General features: G+C 36.2%; 1 protein-coding gene across 1 annotated transcript in view; it reads left to right on the top strand.

The window, feature by feature from the left end:
- Positions 1-5,657: 5,657 nt before the first annotated feature.
- The window catches only part of AKT3 (AKT serine/threonine kinase 3), a 70,099-nt gene continuing 54,892 nt past the window's right edge, over positions 5,658-20,864 (top strand). The window contains exons 1-3 of the mRNA XM_054399198.1: positions 5,658-5,775; positions 18,537-18,648; positions 20,037-20,181. Coding sequence (XP_054255173.1) covers positions 18,548-18,648; positions 20,037-20,181 — 246 coding nt within the window. The 5' untranslated portion in view covers positions 5,658-5,775; positions 18,537-18,547. The remainder of the gene's footprint in view (positions 5,776-18,536; positions 18,649-20,036; positions 20,182-20,864) is intronic.

Raw genomic sequence — 20,864 nt, 5'->3', positions numbered from 1 at the left:
ACAGCTGCTCTGTTGTGGCTTCACCCTGGCTGATGATTGCACCTCTTCCCTTGGAAGTACTCCCTTTTACTAGTAGGAGCTCTTGTCTTTGATGGCTACCTACTAGGGCTTTGGGAAAGGAGATCTTACCAGTTGCCTGCTTTTCAGTGGCATGGAGGAAAGAGGGTTGTCCCTCTCTCCTTGCTCAGCTGTGGAACATCTAGAGTTTATTCCTGAGGCTGTCTCCTACCTTCTTCAAAATCTAACATCTTTGTGGCTTTCATTAGTTTCTAGCCACACACTTGTGAGTAGCTGAACATAAATTGACCAGTCTTTATATCTGCACTGGATCACTGTGATGTCATGGAGAGTGAAGGTCACTTGAACTTTCTCACCTTAATTCCCCAAATGGCAGGAAACTCAATGGAAGCTTAGCTGTGGCATAAGCAGATGCCCACATATAAAATGAAATGTTTCCTATTTCTGAGTTGTGACTGAAAAAAATAATTTTTCTAATGTATGTACAGATGTGCTCAAAATGTCATTTAGCATTACTGGGAACTGTGGGAAAACAGAGTATAAATAAATAATCACTGTCTCACAGTATAAAAAACACAATCACAAAGCGTTAGTTCCAAATTCTGCTTTTCTTTGAACTGCTGGCAAATACTTGGGAGAAGATATATAATAAAAACAGCTTTAAAAATGCTAAGGCACATTAGGAAAAATCAAGTTTTATTTAATGTTTTGGTATGCAATAATATTTTGTCAAATCTTTTGCATGAAGTATAATTACATATTTACATTAGATTGAAGGATCTATATTGAATCTTGAGGACAGGTATAATTTTTAGGTTTTTTGAACATTTATTTTCTGTAGTAGCTTTGAACTGTATTGCAAATTTGTTGTCATGAAGTCAGAAGCAAGTACATATTGAACAGAAGTGCTTTACATTTGCTAGTGTCTACTGACTTAATCAAATAGTCTGCTGATGCTTCTAATCATGTGTTAGGTAACACTGCCCTCAGAGGGCCAAGGTAAGTAAATTCAATCACAAAACCACTGGCATTACTTCTGATATTTTACTTGACTTGGCATTAATTACAGTTGTTTCTTTTAAAGATTATTGAATATAGTTGTTTTATTTAGCTTTATGTGTCTTTGTTTAATGCTTTTAGATGAATTCAGTGTTTCCCCCCTCTGTCTATCAAATATTAGAGTACGGGAACTGGTGTTTGATTTAATAAAAAGTGCCTTAAAAAATAATAAAAAAAAGAAGGTAGAACAATATTTGTGTATTATTTCTCTTAAATACATTTTAGTAATTTGATGATACAAGAGGCAGATTTTTGGTGTTCTGTGCTTGGAGGGAGTTTATTGGTGTGTGGTGGTTTGGGTTTTTTCTCTTCCCTGAAATCTCACTTATGTCTGTGTGGCAGCTGTTGCTTCTTTTAAGAAGGCAAGTTTTTGAACTCAGGTTTCTGTTGGTTACCAGCCCTGTATATTAAAGACATTTCCTTCACACCTCTAAAATAATTTACATATTGAAGAATGTAGCTGTTTTGCAAAAGTGATTTAAAAATGTCTTTGATAGTAATAGGATTAATTTTGAATTACTGATTAATTTTTCAAGAATTGCTAAATTTCTGTATGCTTAAAGATTACAAGTGGTGAGACTAATAATAGCAGCAATTGATTCTGAGGTGTATATGTTTGAAGATAGAGTTCTGAGGTGAAATTAAAAAATTACAAACTTTGAATGGCACGTTTTTCTAAAATGGATTTGTTGACTACTCATATGGTTTCTTAGAAAGCTCTTGTTTTTGAAGCTCCTGTGCAGTATCAAAACCACAAACACTGTATCACTAGAATAAATACTTCTGGTGAAATGTCATGAAGGCAGGATTCTTTTTACTAGCTGTCAAAGGCAAAAAAGAATAATCATTGAGGCTGCAGTACAGAGGCAAACACAGAGCCAGCCTCAAGGGTCATGCTCTAAACAAACCTTCGTTAAGCATTCTTTGTTACTGTTGTTATTCAGTGTATTATTAAATAGAACATTAATTAAAGAGTTGCGTGCTGAGGGTGGTTTTTGTATTAAGATCAGGTTGCATTTTTCATGTGCTTCAGGAATGTACTGCTGTCTTAGTTCATATTTTGGATGTGTTACCCCAGTAGTTATTAAAAAAGTGCTCACAACAATCTACGATGGATTCTACATTTGTATTTTGTGTCTCTGTGTATGTATTTATTGTCTGTAAATATCTGTGCCATAGATATTCTTTTCTCAAATAGCTTTAAAAACTTTAACTAGATTTAAGATGATATAGGAATTACTTGACTTTCTTCGCTGTGGTGGTTGAAATTAGAAACTTCTTGCTGTCAAATAAACAGTTCCTAAGAGAGCATGTTTTTCAACTTCAATGGGCGTAAATTTAAGCAAAATACTAATTTAGCTTACATTAACTCAGCAGGAATCAGGGTACAGACTGATTAATGCTCTACGGCAGATCCACATTTTTTTTAAGTACCATAGCTGCATTTCATTAAATTGTCAAGATATTAAGTGTTGTGGTTAGCCTGTCTGGACTTCTCCTTTCTCATGGAATTTCTTTTCACTTGAATTAATAAATTTCAGGAACAAATTTTCCTATTTTGCTTGTGTTGAGCTATTTGTTAAACATGCATGCCAAATATCTTTAATTTAACATTGCTTGTGATGTCAAATCTACTTTTTTTTTTCTTTTAAATGAAGAGCTGAGAAGTTAGAAGATACATGGAAGTTTTTTTTTTCTTTTCAAATACTCTGCTGTATTCTAGTATCTTTTTTTCTATTGAGGATTTATCTTTCAAAGCAGTTCATTAAGCACATCTCTGTTAGGAAGTATGGACTAAAATGTCTTCTGTCTTTAAGAAGATTATGTAGAAGGAATGCTGTTAGAGTATCTAGAGTGCATCTTGAGAGCCATTAAACCACTTGAGTAGCTAAGTGAACTGTTCACTGATACCACTGTTTACTTTAGTCTTCAAAAGTTTTCACCATTTGTTAATTAAATTACAAAATAAATAAAGGGCAGGTGATAAATATTCATGTAGATGCCTTGAAAAGGGATTTTAATACTGGTCGTTGAAAGACAAAATAGTTTGGGGTTTTTTCTATATTTGTACAGATGTTTTTGTACAGATGTTTTGAAAAGTAGGCTGACTGTGATTCAAGTTGGGGAACCATTTAGAAGAAACATTTTTCAGAGAAATTATGAAATAAATGTATGGATCCTTATGAAGCCATAGTGTTTTGCAGTTGCTTTTAAATTACATGTCTTGTGTCTGGCTATAGTTTCCAGGGCAAAAACAGAGGCACAGCTGTGCTCATAGATAAACTGGTACTATGTAAATGTGTATATCTTTGTGTGATTAGCTTTCGTCCAGAGTTGTAACCTCTCTTCAGTGGAGTTTGGAAGTGCTAATCAGACGCTTCCAGTCGTTTTTCTCCAGGCAGGACATCAGTTGCATAACTCTGTAGACGATCAAAAAATCTGTTCAGTTTTCTGATTAAGAGACTCTGAGTACCTAGTAGAAACCAAATGAAATCTAAATTGTTGTCCTAAGAAGAAAAATAGGAAGTGATCAGGGAAGTGTGCTCTGGGTCTCTAAGGGCACCAGCTACAATGGTCTCCTTTTCTACAAATTTATTTCTGGAGAGCGTGTTTGTAAGTAAACAAAGGTTTCTATTCTTTCCTGAAATGACTAATGAGTGTATTTGCCCTGTCAGCTCTGATTCTTAGTGGATGATTTAATACGAGGTTTTTGGTTTGGCTTCAACTTTTGAGTCCACGCAGATTTCAACAAATCTGTTGCAGGGCACATTTAAAAGCCTTTACTTAGGCCCATGATGATTTAGTTTTCAAGTATATAGAAAGCTTATTTCAAGAAATGTCTTTACCTTTTCATGTAATGATGATAGCGTTTTTCACTGTCACAAACACATTTGTTTTCTTGTACTCCACTTGTACTTCTTTTCCAACACAAATACTTCATACATGTTGTTTTGAAATTTTTTTTTATATTATTTGGGTTTATGTTAGCTGAGATTCTCCATTGTGAAATCAGTCTGGACTGGCAGCGTCAGTAGGGATATTCAATCTAACTAACGCTATATCTGCTCTATTATTTTGTGGTCAAATTAAGTAACGCTTTGACGTTTTTCAGTTTTGTTTCTACTTATTTGAAAATGTCTAGATTAAAAAAATTAAGCAGGTAGAAGCAGGATTAAATATTAATAGTTTTGCTAGTGAGGGCTGGGAAGTGCAATTCCTGCAACAGCCTGGTATTAATTTTTCTCACTCATACCTCTCCTCCATCTACTCCCTACCCCAATTCTCTGCTTAAATACATGTTGAAAGTTGGAAGTGTTAATGGCTGCAGTTAGATTTTTAAGCCATGGGCATTGTCCAAATCTTTACAAATTGTGATTAAGTTCAACTAGGCCGTATTAAGCATTCCCATTTTGAACTTCAGTGACAATTAGTTGATTCCTCTGATGGAAAGGTGAAGATGTGATTAATGAATTTTAGATTAGACTTTAATGGAGTAATCTATGCGTCAGATGGATGTAAACTTTTCCCTAACCTCTGTATTGTCTAAAAGCTATGTAGATACAGCTAACAGAGGGCTGGGATGGTAAATGACACTAAAGGGCTGGGCTTAGCCCAGGACCAGTGCAGCCCCTGGACTCGTCAGTTCTGAATACTTTGCAAGTGGCAAGAAATCCTAGGCATGGTTAGAAATTCTGCATTGTTAATACAAGTGAAAATGTTAAGAAAAAAGTGTATAATGATTAAAGTGACTTACGAAAATTCTTAGTAAGCACTTGAACAAACATTGTTTACTCTGCAAAGGTGTTAGAAATAATACTTAACTGAGTAATTGCACTGAAAAACAATTTTTTTCTGAGATTTAGGTATGGCATTGGAAAATATAATGCTACTAAAGAGGTTTTTCACCCTTAAATAGCAAAAAATTGTCACTAACTAAGCTATCATGTCTTTGCTGACCTGTTCCATATATTTCTAGTCCTGAATACCTCATGGCTTGCAGAATCTTCTGCTTAGGTAGATGGAAGGTGGAGGTGGTGGGTTACTCATTGGTGGACTTACCTCTTGGAAGCTAATTGGCTTCTACTTTAATTCCCCCCTCCCCCATTTTCAAATGTTTTGTGTAGTTTCCCATTAAGCCAGTCTTCTTGTACTTGCTTTCTTGTATTTGATTAGTGTATGTTTTAAAGAAATGAATGATTTTTGCTTTGGCTCAGAAGAACAAATGTTCTACTTTGTAGTAGTTTAGATTTAATTTTGTTATTAGAAGTCAAGCTGTAGTGCTTATTTTTGCTTGCAGCAAATTTTGTGCTGTTTATAGGTGTAAAGATGTAGGATTTTGAAGACTATAGTGTGATAAAATTTGGAATTATAAAATATTATTATGCATCTAGCTTCTCGTTTCAAAGACTTACTACTGCATTTCTATTTTCTCCTTTTGAAGGAGGGAGTTACTCTCTAAATTGAAAATATCTGAAAATATTTTGATAAAATTAATTTTAGACACTGGTAAAATGCTGGTTTGTAATACATTTTTTTTTAACAGTACTAACAAATGATTTTTTTTTTCTTTAGGAGAATATATAAAAAACTGGCGGCCAAGATATTTCCTTCTAAAGACAGATGGCTCTTTCATAGGCTACAAGGAAAAGCCCCAGGATGTGGATCTGCCATACCCACTCAACAACTTTTCAGTGGCAAGTACGTATTTCCAGCATTTATTATTCTCTCAACATACTGACAAAATATCTGCAACGTTGCTTCATGTGTAGTTCAGAATTTATTGGTAACACAACAAGTCGATGCCATGTATGAGACTGCCATGTAGTAGATGCCACTAGTCTTATGTCCAGCTCTGGAAGATATCTTTACAAGAGCACTGAAGATTTTTGCCATGGACTTTTTTAAAAAATCTTTTTGGAACTCTGAGTTCTCAGTTTTGTGTATATGTTTCTGAAGTGTCTGTAGCTGAAAGTAACATTTAAGAAATGATTGTTGCAAGAAGAAAATTCTTGGAAAGCTTACCTTTATTCAGATCATTGACCTGTTTTTGCCTTTTCAGTAGTATCTCTGGATTCACTTGAAAACTTGAACTAATTAGAAAATTATCCAGGCTGTCAAATGACAAAATCATGCTAAATTATTTTCTCTTGGATAATCAGGTAATCAACTCTCCAGTCTGGTTAATCAAGTAATTTCAAGCAATCAGACAATTTGCATATATTAGCAAAGCTACAAAGTATGTATCCATTGGATAAAGTGAAGTCATTCTGATTTCTTGTTTTCAAAGAATGTTTCTAGAAGACAAATCTGTGGGGTTTTTTGAGATTGGTAGAGGAGTATTTCTGAACATAAATGAAACTGAGCAAAACTAAGGGGACAAAAAAATCTCCATGAATATGAGTTGTGTATATCACAGCTAAAACTTTCTAAAGGAACACTGGAAAATTTACCCAATTTCTTTCAAAATTGTGTTAGAGTACTGCAATACAGTAAGTGGCAGTGTTCAGTGTCATGGGGTATTGGAGCCTTGGGAGTATGCGTACTTAAGGAAAGTATTCACTTCATCTGTATTGCTGAAGGTGGAACAAATGTTGCTGAGACTGAATTTAACTATTTTCTTGATAAAGTTGTTCTTGAGATTTACTCAGCCTTTGTATACAATGTAATTTGGGTATTTTGTTTGGTAAGAAAATAATCTTGTACTCCCAGACAATATCTTGTCCCACAAGAGAAAGAATAGGTCTACTTACTCTGTGACAGAGGTCTCGCAAATGATTCTGAGTGTGTAAGCTTTCTCAAAATATTAGACGTTCATTTCACCTTGTTGATGTTCAGCATAAAAAGCAATGATGTCTTCAAGTTTTTCCTAAGAGTAGAAATTGACTAGGTCTCAGGCTGTTATTCCTTGGTTATTGCTCTGAATATCCTAACTTATTCATCTGTAGCAGTTAGTAATTTCTGAGATGCTTCCCCCGCCCTCAACATGCAGCAGAAAGAGCATTTGTAGAACTACATTAGGGTTTCTTTCTGTCCTGCTTTACCATGTCCTTCTTTGCGTATCTTGTCTACCTTTGCTGCAGCAACTAGAAGGTTGCTCAAAATGGCAGTTCTGCTAAGTGAAGAAATGCATAATTAGCAATTAATTCCAATGTATTGATATTGGTGGGTTTAGTTTTGCTTTGATACTCAGGTGGTCTTTCATAATTGTGATATTAGAATGCTGCCCCTGAACTTTGCCATGATGGAAACTGGATGATTTTTATAGTGTCTAATAAGACACTGTCATCACCACTACCTACCTCACCCAACCCCTCACAAGTAATAAAATAATCCTTTCTGCAACTAGGAAGCATCATAGGTCTGATTCTTAGGCAGTGTAAGCTAGAGGAGCAGACATGCAATATTAATTGAAGAAATACAGTTTTGATAAGCAAGTTGAGCTTTTTGTTTTCTGGCAGGGAAAGGAGTAATTTAATCAAAACTTGATAGCTAGTCAGTGCAAGAATAGGGAGATTTTTCACTCAAACAGAATTTCATGAAATTAAGCAAAGTACCTATGTGGAATTCACCAGATGAAAAGCAAGCCAGTATGGTATTACACTCTAAATTGCAAGGAACTGTAAGTTTTTCATCAGCTATTTTATCTGTCTGAACATGAAATCATCAGTAGGGCAAACAAACAAACGAAATAATTCTGTGAATGAATCAGATCTCATGGGCAGTACCTGGTAAATGTCAAGAACTGGTCTCCTGGCCTCTGATCCAAGAGTTCCTGAGCTGCTGCAGTAGGTTCATGGCCACAAGCAGTGCAACATATTTTTCCTGTAATAGTGAAGTACATTTTTCATAAATTACTAGCCAGGCAGATGGAGTGTGAGATCACTGTTAATACCATCTTGATTAGGTTGGCAGGGACTTAAAGATATCTCTTTATAGTCCTATCTTCATGTAATCTTTGTAGCTATCTGTAAAGTGAGAGTGTGGTCTCAGTCTACTTTTTACTCTCCAAATGGTAGGCATCTTTGGCTTTTGCTTATAGCTTGTTATTTAAGCAGAAAAGGCCAAGGCTGTGGTATTATTTTTGTAGTACTGTTGGAGTTGAACACTGGAAAGTTTGCACAGATCTGCTTTGTATGATACTTGTTTTGCAGCTTAAAACTTTTATATCCAGCCCTGTCAAACCAGTTGATTTCCCATCCGTGTCCACTGCTGCTTTCTTCTGAGATACCAGCTTTACTTTTGCAAAAGGCTTATTCACAGGGATAGTATCATTTTCTCTTACATCCCTCTCATCTTACAGATAATTTTTAATGTCTCACATATGAGCATTACTCTCACCCTGGTTTTGTGTTGTCCTCATACTCTATTGAAAATAGCAGGAAGGCCAGAGAGAATGAAGTTATTTTGCATATTGCTAACAGTGCTTTCAAAGCTAAGTATGTCTTTGCTAAATAAAGCCCTTCTCACTGGGTGGCTTTTTGCCATAGGTTGGAGTGTTAAGAGGCCATCCTTTTTCCCAGGTGATCTAGGAGGAAATGTGAAAGGAAGGCATTGGGAAGCAGCTGTGTAACCAGATAGAGATGCTTTATGTAAAGAGGGTCCGGAAGCAGCACACACACACTTCAGCCTGCTGACAGCCACCCAAAATGCAGGGGGACTCTATGGACCTGAAATGAAGGCGTGGGAACTCTTTTCCTTGGAGCATAAGCATGTCCTTGAAGGTGAAGCAGAGTTAAGGGAAGGGTATGACAGGGTGGTGCTGGATGGAGCTAAGTCCCAGGGATGGATACAGCACTGGCCTCTCAGTGTTCTGGACAGGGGCTTCACTTTGCCTCTGCAAGGCTGCTGCTTTCCTGCCTTTGGGCATATACAAAAAGCAGCGGTGAGCACCCTGCTCTGCATCTGCAAAGTTGCTGCAAGGTTATAGAGGTTAACAAATCAGCCAGGTCTGGCGATGCTGGTTAGTGTGTAGGAATCACTCTGATTTCTGTCTTGTGGAGCCAGCTTATTTTACACCTTTTTTTTTATCATAGGAATGGAGAGAGCTGTGCATTTGAAGTATGCTTTTAGTTCCATGGTGCTCATGCTTTGGGACTTCTAGACCAACAAAAAAGTTGTGCTGTGCTATCTAAACCATACACTTAAAGATATGTGAAGTCAATGTAATTACATTGGTTGAAATTTAAAACTGGCTGATACTGTTTTTCAGAGGTAAATTCAGAAGTGTGATCTTACTTGAATTAGCTTTTTTCAGGCAGTTGTAAGTAACAAAGCTATTGTAGCTTAAAGAGATACTCTTGATTGAGTGAGTCATGGTAACTGAGTGGGTGTGCATTCCTAGCCCACTTCAACTGCAAAATAAAATATGTTAATTTAAATTGCTTTTGCTTAAGCATTTATGCAGTCAGAACCATTTTAAAAATAATTTTAATTTAATTGGTATAACTTCTTTACAGGCAGATGCCTGAAAAAAGATGTTCTGGCTTTTAAAACTCCATTATGCTCCTGTGGAACAAAACTAGTATTCTGGGTGACAGAAGTGGCCCCCCAAAGAACTGATGTGGCCTCACAACACTGTTTTTAACTGGTGCAGTGTTGTGTAAGTAGGATCAATACGGCTTTGTGTAAAGCACTTTGGTCTTTGATCATCATCATTATTAGGGAAGGCAGAGTGGGGAAAAATTCTGCTTTGGTTCTACTTGAGGAGCATTTGTGGTTTTACTGATAAAAAAATACTTCTCACATATGCAATGAGTATGTAGGTAATCACATAGCACATTTGGGATGAGGTATCTCTAAGAATTGGCCCTTTGCCTTCATTTTGATCTTTACAGGGGGAATAATTGGGAAGAGCTGTATTCCTTCAGAGTAGCCTTTAAACTTTGGCCAAAAATGATGTCGATAGGAATTTCTTTCCTATCTTGAAAGATACTGCCTTCTAAGCAGTCTGTCATACAGTTATCCTTTCCTCCTTGTTGTTGAAAATAAAGAGTGAAGTTTAGGTTATTGTGAGAAGGTAACATTTTACAACCTTTTTTTTTCCTTTTTTTTTTCCTCTGCTGAGATGGTTATTAATGAATCTTGGCTATTCTAAATGGAAAGGCTGTGCTACTTTTTTCTAATCTTAATATTTCATTGGGCCAGAGACAAGGTTTTATTATTTTGGTGATTTAAAAATTTTCAAAACATCAAAATTGAAAAGTTTCAGGGGAATGATCTTAGGGTTATAAATAATTTTGAAGACACTCTTTAAAAAGGGAGTAGGAAAAATCATCTGTATGTTTTAAGTGAGATTAAATAATGCACCAAGATACTTTGCCATTAGACATGACCTTGCATGCAGCTCTACAATTACCTTTGAAATGAGATTTAAGTTTAAAGTCTGAGGACTTTTTTTTTAATTTTCACAGCACTGGGTGCCATGAACCCAGAGATAAGCATGTAATTGTAGATACCTACAATTACAGTATAGATTTAATTTCAAAATAGTAATGGTGCAGCGGAATAAATAATATTCATTCCACACTGAAAATACTTGTGGGGACAAAGAGGCAGTGTATGTGTAAAGTGTGAATATGCATCTATAGAAATTCAAGATCAGATCTAATGTGTATAACCAATATTACTGTCTGTGTTGGATGGGGGAATGTTTAGCTTTCTGGAAAATCAGACTCCCTATTTTCTTTGGGAGGCTTTCTTAGTACTTCATGAATGGTTTCTAGGTGGTATAGTTGGTATTTTGACTTAGAAATTTGGATTCAGTTGTTGGCTTGAGTTATTAATGAAAACGAGTTCCTTGGCCTCACCCTTACATTTTAATGGACAGTGCTTTTTCAGAGACCAATATAGCACACTGTAATTTGAAATTATCTCTAAAGAGGGCCCAGTATGAGCATGGCAGGTGAAAATTTATAGCTGGATCTGAGAGTTTTTATGCTGATATGATGCATAAATAAAATCAGGGTGTTTACCTTAAAGACAGAGAAAGATACGTAATTCTACTGTCTTCCATGAAAGCAAGCTAAACCCCAGGCAAATCCCAACCATAACATGCAGAAATTTTATTTTCATTCTCCCTGCTTGCATGAAGGGGCAAATGGCAAACTAGTTGTAATGACAGAAAGACGTGGAGGCTGTAATGACTTTTTTGGAGCATGGGAAATAGAAGGCTTTTCAGCCTGATGAAGTGCATCAAAGATGATCTTTTTCAGGTTCAAAGTAGTGGGTTTATTACACAGTCATATATGTTGTATCATGTGGTCTCATATAAGTGCTTGTCATGAGCCAAGCCCCACAAGAAAGGGGATTTCTACAGAACAAAAAGTCAGTCCCTGCTCCAAAATACTAAAATTCTAAATATAAAACAAGGGACAGCAGATGGATGCAAACAGATGGGGGGAGTATGAGAAAACAATGAGACAGTATTAGCGTGTAGTACAGGCAGTGGTCTCAGCACATCAACAACTAATCCATTGTCAAGGTTAGATTTTTACTCTCTTCTCCCTTCTTTTCTCTCTCCTTTCTTTCCTTTCTCCTGTTTTTTTTTAAGACATGGTAAAGGAGAAACTAAAAGAAAACCAGTATGGCAAACAAAGAGAAATTAAAGATGTTTCTGATAAATGGTGCTGAAATTGGAACAATAGAAGGATGGGTGGCACTTTGATACTGAAAAAAGTGATACCAAGGATGAGAGGTAGGCTGTGGGGATAGATCATGTTGAAAAGCTACCTGTATTTGGTGTGGTAGAAATGAGGAATAGAAAGAATGGTATGATCAAAGAGACAGTGGACAAAAATGATCTATTCAGCAGTTTTGGGGGTGGTATTTTTGGAGGAAAACTGCCTTTGTTGGGACCAAAGAAGGGATATTAGGTTGTTCACATAAGTCTCTATGTCATCAAACTTATTTTTAAGGGTCACGGATAAAATGTAATGAGACAGAACAGAGCCTTTTGGAAAGCCTCAGAAAAGTAGGTTTCCCGTAGAGACTGGGTAAACAAGCGGGAGAATTGACCAAGCTGAGGGGATGTGTGTGGGAGTATACACATATATTTGTACGTATGTGTAAAAGCCATAGCTTTTCATATGTGCATGAGCATAGGCACGTATATCTCTCTCAATGTTACTTGTCTACTATTTACCTAACAAAAAGGGTCATCAAAGTCTGGATTTGGCATGCAGAGTAGCAGTAACAGAAAAATATATTTGTAAGCAGTGTCTTCATTAAATTTTGACATGAGAATGAAAAAAATGGGAGTAGCACCTGAACAAGCAAAGATTGTGATAAATTGTAGTACAAATAGATACATAGATACAGATATCTGTTTATGGGTAACACTCTGTATATATTTAAAAGTGCATATATTATAAGCAGTGAAAGTAGTTTTTTCATACTATTATATTGTATGATAATCACAGAGAGTTGTCTTTTGGGCTAAACCCCAGTTTGTATTAGAAATAATTTCTCAAATATGCAACCGTCTGTTCATTTTTTAGTGCAGTTTTTTATGGTTGCATTTATGTTTAGTATTCTTGTCTAGCCATGTCAACAAATCCTGCTGAATTTGAAAGCTTCCATATATGAAATAATAAAATGATATTAGTGTTCATTGTATTTTTAATGATGAATGAATGTATTTAGGGAAAGAACACTGGTAATTATATGGTTAAAGTTATAGAATTAAAACTTTAAACTTTTTAATAAAATCTGAACAGATGATCTGTGCTTTTTTTTTTTCTTTTTTTTTTTTTTTGGAACTGGCAGGTTTCAGGCCCTCTAATTGGCTTCCCAGCTTTGCAGAGTAATTACAGCTTCAAGCAAACTTTGTCATCTGTGGTTCAGAATGGTGTAAAGTAAACAGAACGTTTTGAAATACAGTTTGTAGTTAGAGTTGCTCAGGAGAGTTTAACTAGAATAAGTACTTAATTTGGATAGTAGCAGTTATTTGAAAAAGAGTCTAACATTTTAGAATTGTCAGATTGTTCATGAATATGGAGATGAAAGTTAACCTTTAGTATGTACCTGACTTTTTTTATTTTAAAAAGAGAAATTCAGTACTTGAGAAACATCCAGTACATTACTTTATACTGGTTTTATTTCATTTTTCCATTTTCTGTGTAGATCTAAAAATGGCCAAATGAGTGCTCCCGACTTGTTGGGACAGAGTTGTCAGTTTCTCTTACCAATTTTGTATTTTGCTGCTTTGAACAAATGTTTCTCCCTAGAGCTTTTTCATCCCTTCTAATATTAAAGGGGAAAATTGTTGTGACTGATGTTTAATCCCAGCAAGACAGAAAGCTTTAGGATTAAAACGTGTAATTCCAAGTTATAGATGGCTAGCATACAAGAACACAAAGTTGAGTCTGTCTGTTTACTGGCTTACTCGTGTTTTTTGAATGATAATTTAGACTTCCAACTGTTTTGAGTTGAGATTCAGCCCTTTAATTACATATGTTTATGTATAGCAGCAAACTTGAAGACATTATGGTAGAGTGTTCTCTACTCTTTGGTAATGACCCAACTATCACTTGAGCATTTGGAGCCAGCTCTCAGTAGCCAGTTTCACTCATTCTTCTGTGCTTTTGTAGTTTCCAAACTATTCTCTGTGTCTAAAATGACTGTGGTTTTCCCAGTAATTAGTAGAAAAATATTTTGGTAATTAGCAGTGATGGTATAATACAGCACTTATTAGTCTTAATATATTTTCTTTTTTTCTAGTAGTAGGTGAAAGGCATTCATAAACAAGTTTTTATTCATGTTGCAGTCATGACAAGAATACTGTTTATCCGGTACATTTGTATATGGAAGCATGTGAAGCATGTGGGTGTACTAAATATCATCAGATTTCAGTTATTTCTATCTACTTGAGAAGGATATGTAGCACAGCACTTTCAGAAATACACTGGTCCTCCACTTTTTCCCAAAACTCTTATTGCTTCAGAAAGGAAGGATATGAACGTATTCAATTTTAACTTCCACAAGGAAATGAAATCTTCATCCACCTTCACAGAATATTTAAAAAGCTCATTAAATTTTCCTAGATTTTATTTTTCAATAGCATCCTTCAGTGGTAATGAAATGACATTTTTTGGGTTTTTTTATGTTTTCAGTGCTATTTTCAATTGCGAAGGTATTTTTGCCGACCTTTAACTGATTTAGGTAATCATCTGTAACAAAAACTCAGAGACTAAATACTCCTTGATAGTTATAGAGCTTTGTATATGCATCCATATGCTTTGATCTTGTTAATAATGCACATAATCACTTCGAGGACTATCTGAAAAAAATCACTACAGATAGTACCAATATTACATCTAAATACTAGATACATATTTACATAATGTGCATATTAATATAAAATGTATTTATTATGTATGGTATATAATATCTGTATGTACAGATCATATTACAGATAGGATTTGGACATAGGCAGGCTTAATTGTTCAAATTTTTGTGTGTTTGAGTTGGCAAACTTAATGGCATTTGTATGTATGCATTTTTTATGCATTTGCAATCGGACAATGAATGGTGGGATTCAAAATCTTTGGTTCCATTACAGGCACTGCAAAGTATGTGCTTTTTAATTGGTACAAACTTCTCTGTAGATTATCCTAACATGGTCACCTCACTTTCCTGTTCCTGGTAGTTTCCCTCCCTGCTTCTAAACTAGCTACTCCAGTTCAGCTGCTCTAGATACCCTCCACGTTTTAATTTCACACAAAGTTTTCAGGTTTTTTCCCATCCCATTTCCACTCTTCTCTCTTTATTTCCTAGTTCTTTGTTCCCGACAACTCTTCTGTAAATAGCTTGCTGTATGCCATCTTTACATACTGGATTTTGCCTCAGTGAAGTAGTTTCTTTTCCTTAATGTCTGAGAAATAGGATGAGGCATTATGAATAAAGGAGAAAGCAGGTGTAGAGGCAGGAGATAGCTGTAGCCTCTGGATTATACTCAGTGCTTAGATTTTCAATGATTTTATGCTTTAGTAATTGTTATTGTAATATTTTACCCTCCTCCTAGAGCACTCTTATCTCTCCCACATGTAGTGTGGCCAGATGCCTTATATTTTCACAGGAATACTGAAAGAGAATCAAAGGTCTTGGTTTGCCAAGTTTTAAGTCTCATCTCTAAAAAGTAGTATTTTCCAGCAGTGTGCAGCTTTAGGCAGACACCCAGCAAATAAAATTTCAGCCTACATGATTGAAGTGTGATAAGATTAAAGATGAGAGGATGGTTTTGTCAGGAGGAAGATGGGATAATCGTAAAGCAGACAATGCTCTCTTCTGCAATGAAGGTGGCCCAACACATTCCTTAAAGCAACAGCTGAGGAAGCTGATAAATCCTCCTGTTAACCCTAATATCACTGTTACCATGATTGTAACTTGGACTTCAGCTGTATCACTGAGGGTGAGGGTTTCTTTGATCTTATGAGCAATGTTTGCACCCAGTGACAAGCCTTGTTAGGTATCCTGAGCAGCTCTGCTTCATTATACTCTCAGAGTTCCCGTAATCTGCTGCTGTCCTCCTTGTTTGTCTTCCAGCCTTTGTGTTAATTTCCCTCTTCCTGTGTCCATCCTGCTGTAGCTATTTCCTCTGAGTGTTGAGGATGACTCTCATCCTATCCAAGACCTAGCTGAGTTTATAAAAGCTGTGAGTTTCAATTACTGTTTCTCTTTTGAGTCTGCCCAGTGTATGCAGATTTTAAATGTAATGTCATTTTCATGACCAGTGAGTAGTCTGACTTATGTAATAATTGATAGATATATGTAGAATAGATAGATTTATGCATCAAGGAATATGCATGTATTTAGTGCAATATTTACTTTATTCCTCTTATTTCTTATACATGTCTGTCAAGCTTCTGAGCTGTTCTGAGCTGCAGAAAAGAATTCTGTCAACAGGCATATCTACTTCAACCTTTTGCTTTTTCAGATTGGAAAAAAAACAGTATGTATGAAAATAGGTGTTGAGGATAGTCAAGTAAAAGTAAGCCTGCTGATACTCTCTATGGCTTTATCTTACAGAGAATGAGGCCACTACTTAGATAATTGTGTCCCAAATTGTTTAGGTGTGCAGGCACACAAATCAATGTCTTGAATTAAGGGTTTAAGATCCTTGTGAGCTAATATTAAAGAGGATAGCTTTAATGTGTTTTTCGTATGCAACTGTATGCAACTGTATTTCAGGAGGTCAGCTATGAGTGTGCATCTCGTACAATTAACATTGACAACAAAATTGTAAGAAAGCCAAAGCAAGGAAGAGAATCCTTACATACATTGGGTGTTTAGAAATTTGCTGGGTGTGATACAGTGCATTGGAGAATATGTAAAAGAATTCCTGCCTGAGGTTTCAGGACTAAATTTGTGAAGAAAAAAATATGTTAAGCCAATATAATTTATTTCTTTGAAAGAACAGCTTGCCTTATGACATGTCATATGATATATCTTTTGCAAGATGTTGACATTAACTGGAATAAACAAAATGTAATTCACCAAGAATAAATGCAAGGTTTGATGCTAAAGAATAGTCAGCTACATCAGTAAAAGGTGTGGGTGAACTGGTAGCTCTAGCAAAAGGATGTTGTAGCACATCAGGAATTCTCTTACATTCATTATTCATTGATTTGTGAACCTGATAAGTAATGTTAGATCATATATTTGATCTGTGTGCTGGTTTGAGGCCAGACAGATCCTCTCTTGCCCTGAGAAGGACTAAAGAATGACACTCGCACAAACGGATTGGAGAGTGATGGAAAGTTTAAATGGAAAAGCAATTGGTGAAAGTATAGAAAACTACAAAGCATGGTGCCAAGAATATCCCAAAGCATACAGAGCCCTTTACATAATACCCAAAGGCTTCCCAATCCTTCCCTTCTCCCACCTGAGGGTCTACCCAAACCCCCAGGGCTCTTTCTTCCCCCTCCCACTGCTAGGCTAGTCTCAGGCTGGCCAGGTCTGAGACTGCCCCTCCCTCCATTCTCCTCCTGGCATTAGGCCTAGACAGGCCTAAGAGGCCTTGAGATACTGCCCCACTGTTACCCGATAAGAGAGAGCATCTCCCACGGGAGCAGAGAGGGAAGAAAGAGGAAGAGAATGACTTTGCAGATGGATTTATAGGGGGCAGGATTTACGGGTAGAAATACACCGTTTCCTGTGTCCACCTTATTGGGTGGGCATTCACGACACCGGAGGTGTAGCTCATGTGGCAGTAACAAGGGGCACCCAGCCTGAACTGCCACAATCTGGATCAGCTTTGAACAAGTGATGGCATTCCAGAACATGGGATGTGATGTTTGTGTCTATTTTGTGGAAGCTGCAGGAAAACAAATTACACTTTTGAGAGAGTAACCTTAACTTCACAAAAATGGTTAAATGTATTTGCAGGAATATAGAGTTCTAGTAGGTCAGTGCTTTGCAGATGTAGTGCTTAGTGCAGTATGCCACGTTATAGAATATAATACACTCTGTCATTGACCTATTGCCTGAATTACCTGTGTTCTGGTTTTGTGACAAAGGAGTAATAGTCAGTCTACTGTGGGTCTCGAGTTGTGTGACATGGAAGATCTTGGATCTGAAAGCACAGACTGTGAGGACAGTTTGGTTGAACCAATTTAGGCCAGAGATGATGAAGAGATAAAATAGTGTCCAAATGTCTAAAAGAGATAGCTACTGAAAAGATAAAATAAATTAGTCAATAGGGCAAGAAATAATATGCTTGAGTTAAAGGAACAGTTGTAATAAGTGCTAGGAAAAGGTCTTCTAAGTGTAAAAATTTATAACATATTTTTCTTTATAGTTGGGTGGAATAGTTTACTTACAGAGATTTTGAAATTACTGCTTTTGGGGGATTGTAGAAAGACTTTAGAGAAATACTTAGAGGAGTAGCATGAGTAGACCTGATTCTACCCTGAGGCGCAAAGAGAACTAGATGATTTCTTAAGGCAGCCCCACTGGGAGTGTGTGTGTGGTTGTTCTGTGTTTAATAATCAGACTAGTTTCAACATCTGAATTTTCTCAGGGTGTTTTTACTATGAATCTAATCCTAAAGTGACAATATCATTGGTAATTGTGTCATGGTTACTATTGAAAAGAAAGAGTCTTATTCCTCCTGCCAGATACAGATGGAAAAATGTGCCTGTGGCTACTGCTGTTACCTTGGCATACTAGAGCAATCCAGGATATAATATTTTTCTTGCCCTTATAACAACAGATGTAGTTTGCAAGTAAAGATTGTGCTCTTTATAAGGGCAATAATACGAGTTCCGTCAATTTCTCTGACTACTTGCTTCACCTTATGATTATTACCTTTTAGTCAAACCCAGGATTGTATTGTCATATATGTGCTAGCTACATGCTGAATAGATATACATAAGATGCATGTGTTTTATCAAAGCAATTTGACTTTCTCTTCACCCATTAACTGACAACATATAAAGAGGCATTGTCATGTATTTCTCTAGAATGTCAGCTAATGAAAACAGAACGACCAAAGCCAAACACGTTCATTATCAGATGTCTTCAGTGGACTACTGTCATAGAGAGGACATTCCACGTAGACACTCCAGAGGAACGGTGAGGATTTTATTTTTGTTTTGCTTTCCATGTTATTTTACACAGAAACCTCAACAGAGTCTGTGCTGGGATTGCACAGCGTTCAGCACTTGGGACTGTGACTTTCTGAGCACATATGAACAATTACTTGAAGAATTTTTAAGTCAGTTTCTGTAAAATATTGTTGATCTCATAGTTAGTTGCCTGGGAGTAGGTAGGATGAGTGTATTCAAATAAGCCAAAACTATGTCATGATACATCTCTCAAGTGTTAAATTTTGAATAATAAAAACCTGCATTGAAATACCTTCCAGCCTTGCTGTCTTAACTTTTCATTTTACTTCTCCTAATATGCACCTCTTTTTTTTGGCACAGAAAGCAGTGTGTTTGTTATAATTTATTTTATGCCTGCTTACTAGTTTTTCTTGTTTCAGGAAATACACAGAAATTCTCAAGAATTAATGGTTTTAGTGCACCAAAATCATCAAGGAGATATGGGATGGTGTACTTGCTAAAATGTTCTATACTGTGTCTTTGTTAGATGCACTAAGTCTCCCCAGTGGGGGCATCTGTCCTCTGAAGACTTTATTCATAGCACTTGTATTAATAAATAACAGATGACTTTGCTTTTTCTGTTGTCTCTTTTTTGTTAGTGTATTCACTTAGAATTTTTTTCATTCTACCTTGGTACTGTTTCTCCACCCTATCTTCAGTGCATGCAGCTGTGTACCTCCTACTGCATACACTAATACTACCAGACTCCTCCCATGTCCTTGGCTGGCTGAGCAAAAAGCATTAGGTACTGCACTTGATATAGGGCTATGGCATGTTGATGAGACTGCTGGTGTATCTGTGCTGGTTAGCCAGCATCCAGAATAGACTCAGCTGCCCTTGCTTGTCCCTCCATGGAAGCCCTCCTCTGGGCCTGCCCTGCTGTGCAGGCACTGGTTTTTATGATGCTGGTAGGAGTTGAATTATCTTTGAGGGCTTCTTTCTCAGGGGAATTTTAAATTAGCCAACAAGATGAATTTTAAGAAACAGAAAAACAGTTGAATGCATGGCATGATTTAATAAATCTTACTTATTTTTTGTAAAAATGTCTGACAGGAATGGAGAATAACACATTATCAGTTGGTATTGGATAGATGACAACATTCCATACCCTGAGCTGTATTTTACCTGGAGCAAGTGTTTTCAAGTTTTCACTATCAAAATAGTGATAAATCATCATTTTTGATGCTGGTCAACTTTACCACCTTTAAGGAAATTGAAGTGATTAATTTTTATGACTCTTCTGCTATAACATGAGAATTGAAGACTGAAGCAAGCAGCATGTGAAAAACATTATAAATAGTTTATTTGGATGTATTTTATGAGATTCTAATAGGGATATTGGCTTGTTCATGATAGGGAAGAATGGACAGAAGCAATCCAGGCTGTAGCAGACAGACTACAGAGGCAAGAAGAGGAGAGGATGAACTGTAGTCCGACTTCACAGATAGACAATATAGGAGAAGAAGAGATGGATGCTTCAACAACCCATCATAAAAGAAAGGTAATGACATTAAAAATAACTGCCCAGACTAATGCGTAAACAACTTTTGTAGAACAGTCTAGTTGGTTAAAACAATACACAGGAAATAGTATTTCTACATACATTCCAGTGTATTTCAAGCATAAAAGTACTTAATAGTTTCATTTCAATAAAGCTGAACTGATCTGGTTTTATTTATTTGTTATGCTATCTAATACAGAACTTCTGAAAAACAAAGATTGACTGTTCAGGCACATGTTAACATTCTGCTTCTTTGAATATTATTTTTGTTTTCCTTTCTGTTTGTTTACTCTTTTAGAAGTATGGTAATAAAATATTTTATTTGGGCAAGTAGATTCACCCCCTTTCTCATGCAAATAATACCTGGTACAAATTAGATCATTTGCATGAGAAAGGCTATCAGGATTTGGCTTTTAATGACCTTGTTTTTTTGCTATCTTGGAAAAAAACTGCTTTAATTTTCAATGAAGTAAGAAAAAACAATGTTTGTATTTTTCAGTCCTTCACAGCTTTTGATATAAGTAGGAATATGTACATTGTTGGCTATAACATTCTATCTCCCCGGTCAACATGTTAAACACATAGCTAAGACCATGTTTTAAAGATTCAATGTCACCAAAAATGTGCTTCTTACTTTGTCTTTCCATTTTGTCCTGTGTTTCTATAAATATGGAATACTTTTG

This window comes from Indicator indicator, chromosome 2, assembly GCF_027791375.1.
Source record: "Indicator indicator isolate 239-I01 chromosome 2, UM_Iind_1.1, whole genome shotgun sequence".
In the NCBI taxonomy this organism is placed as follows: Eukaryota; Metazoa; Chordata; class Aves; order Piciformes; family Indicatoridae; genus Indicator; species Indicator indicator.
Note: the sequence above shows the minus strand (reverse complement) of the source record. Positions and strands in the feature narration are given on the sequence as shown.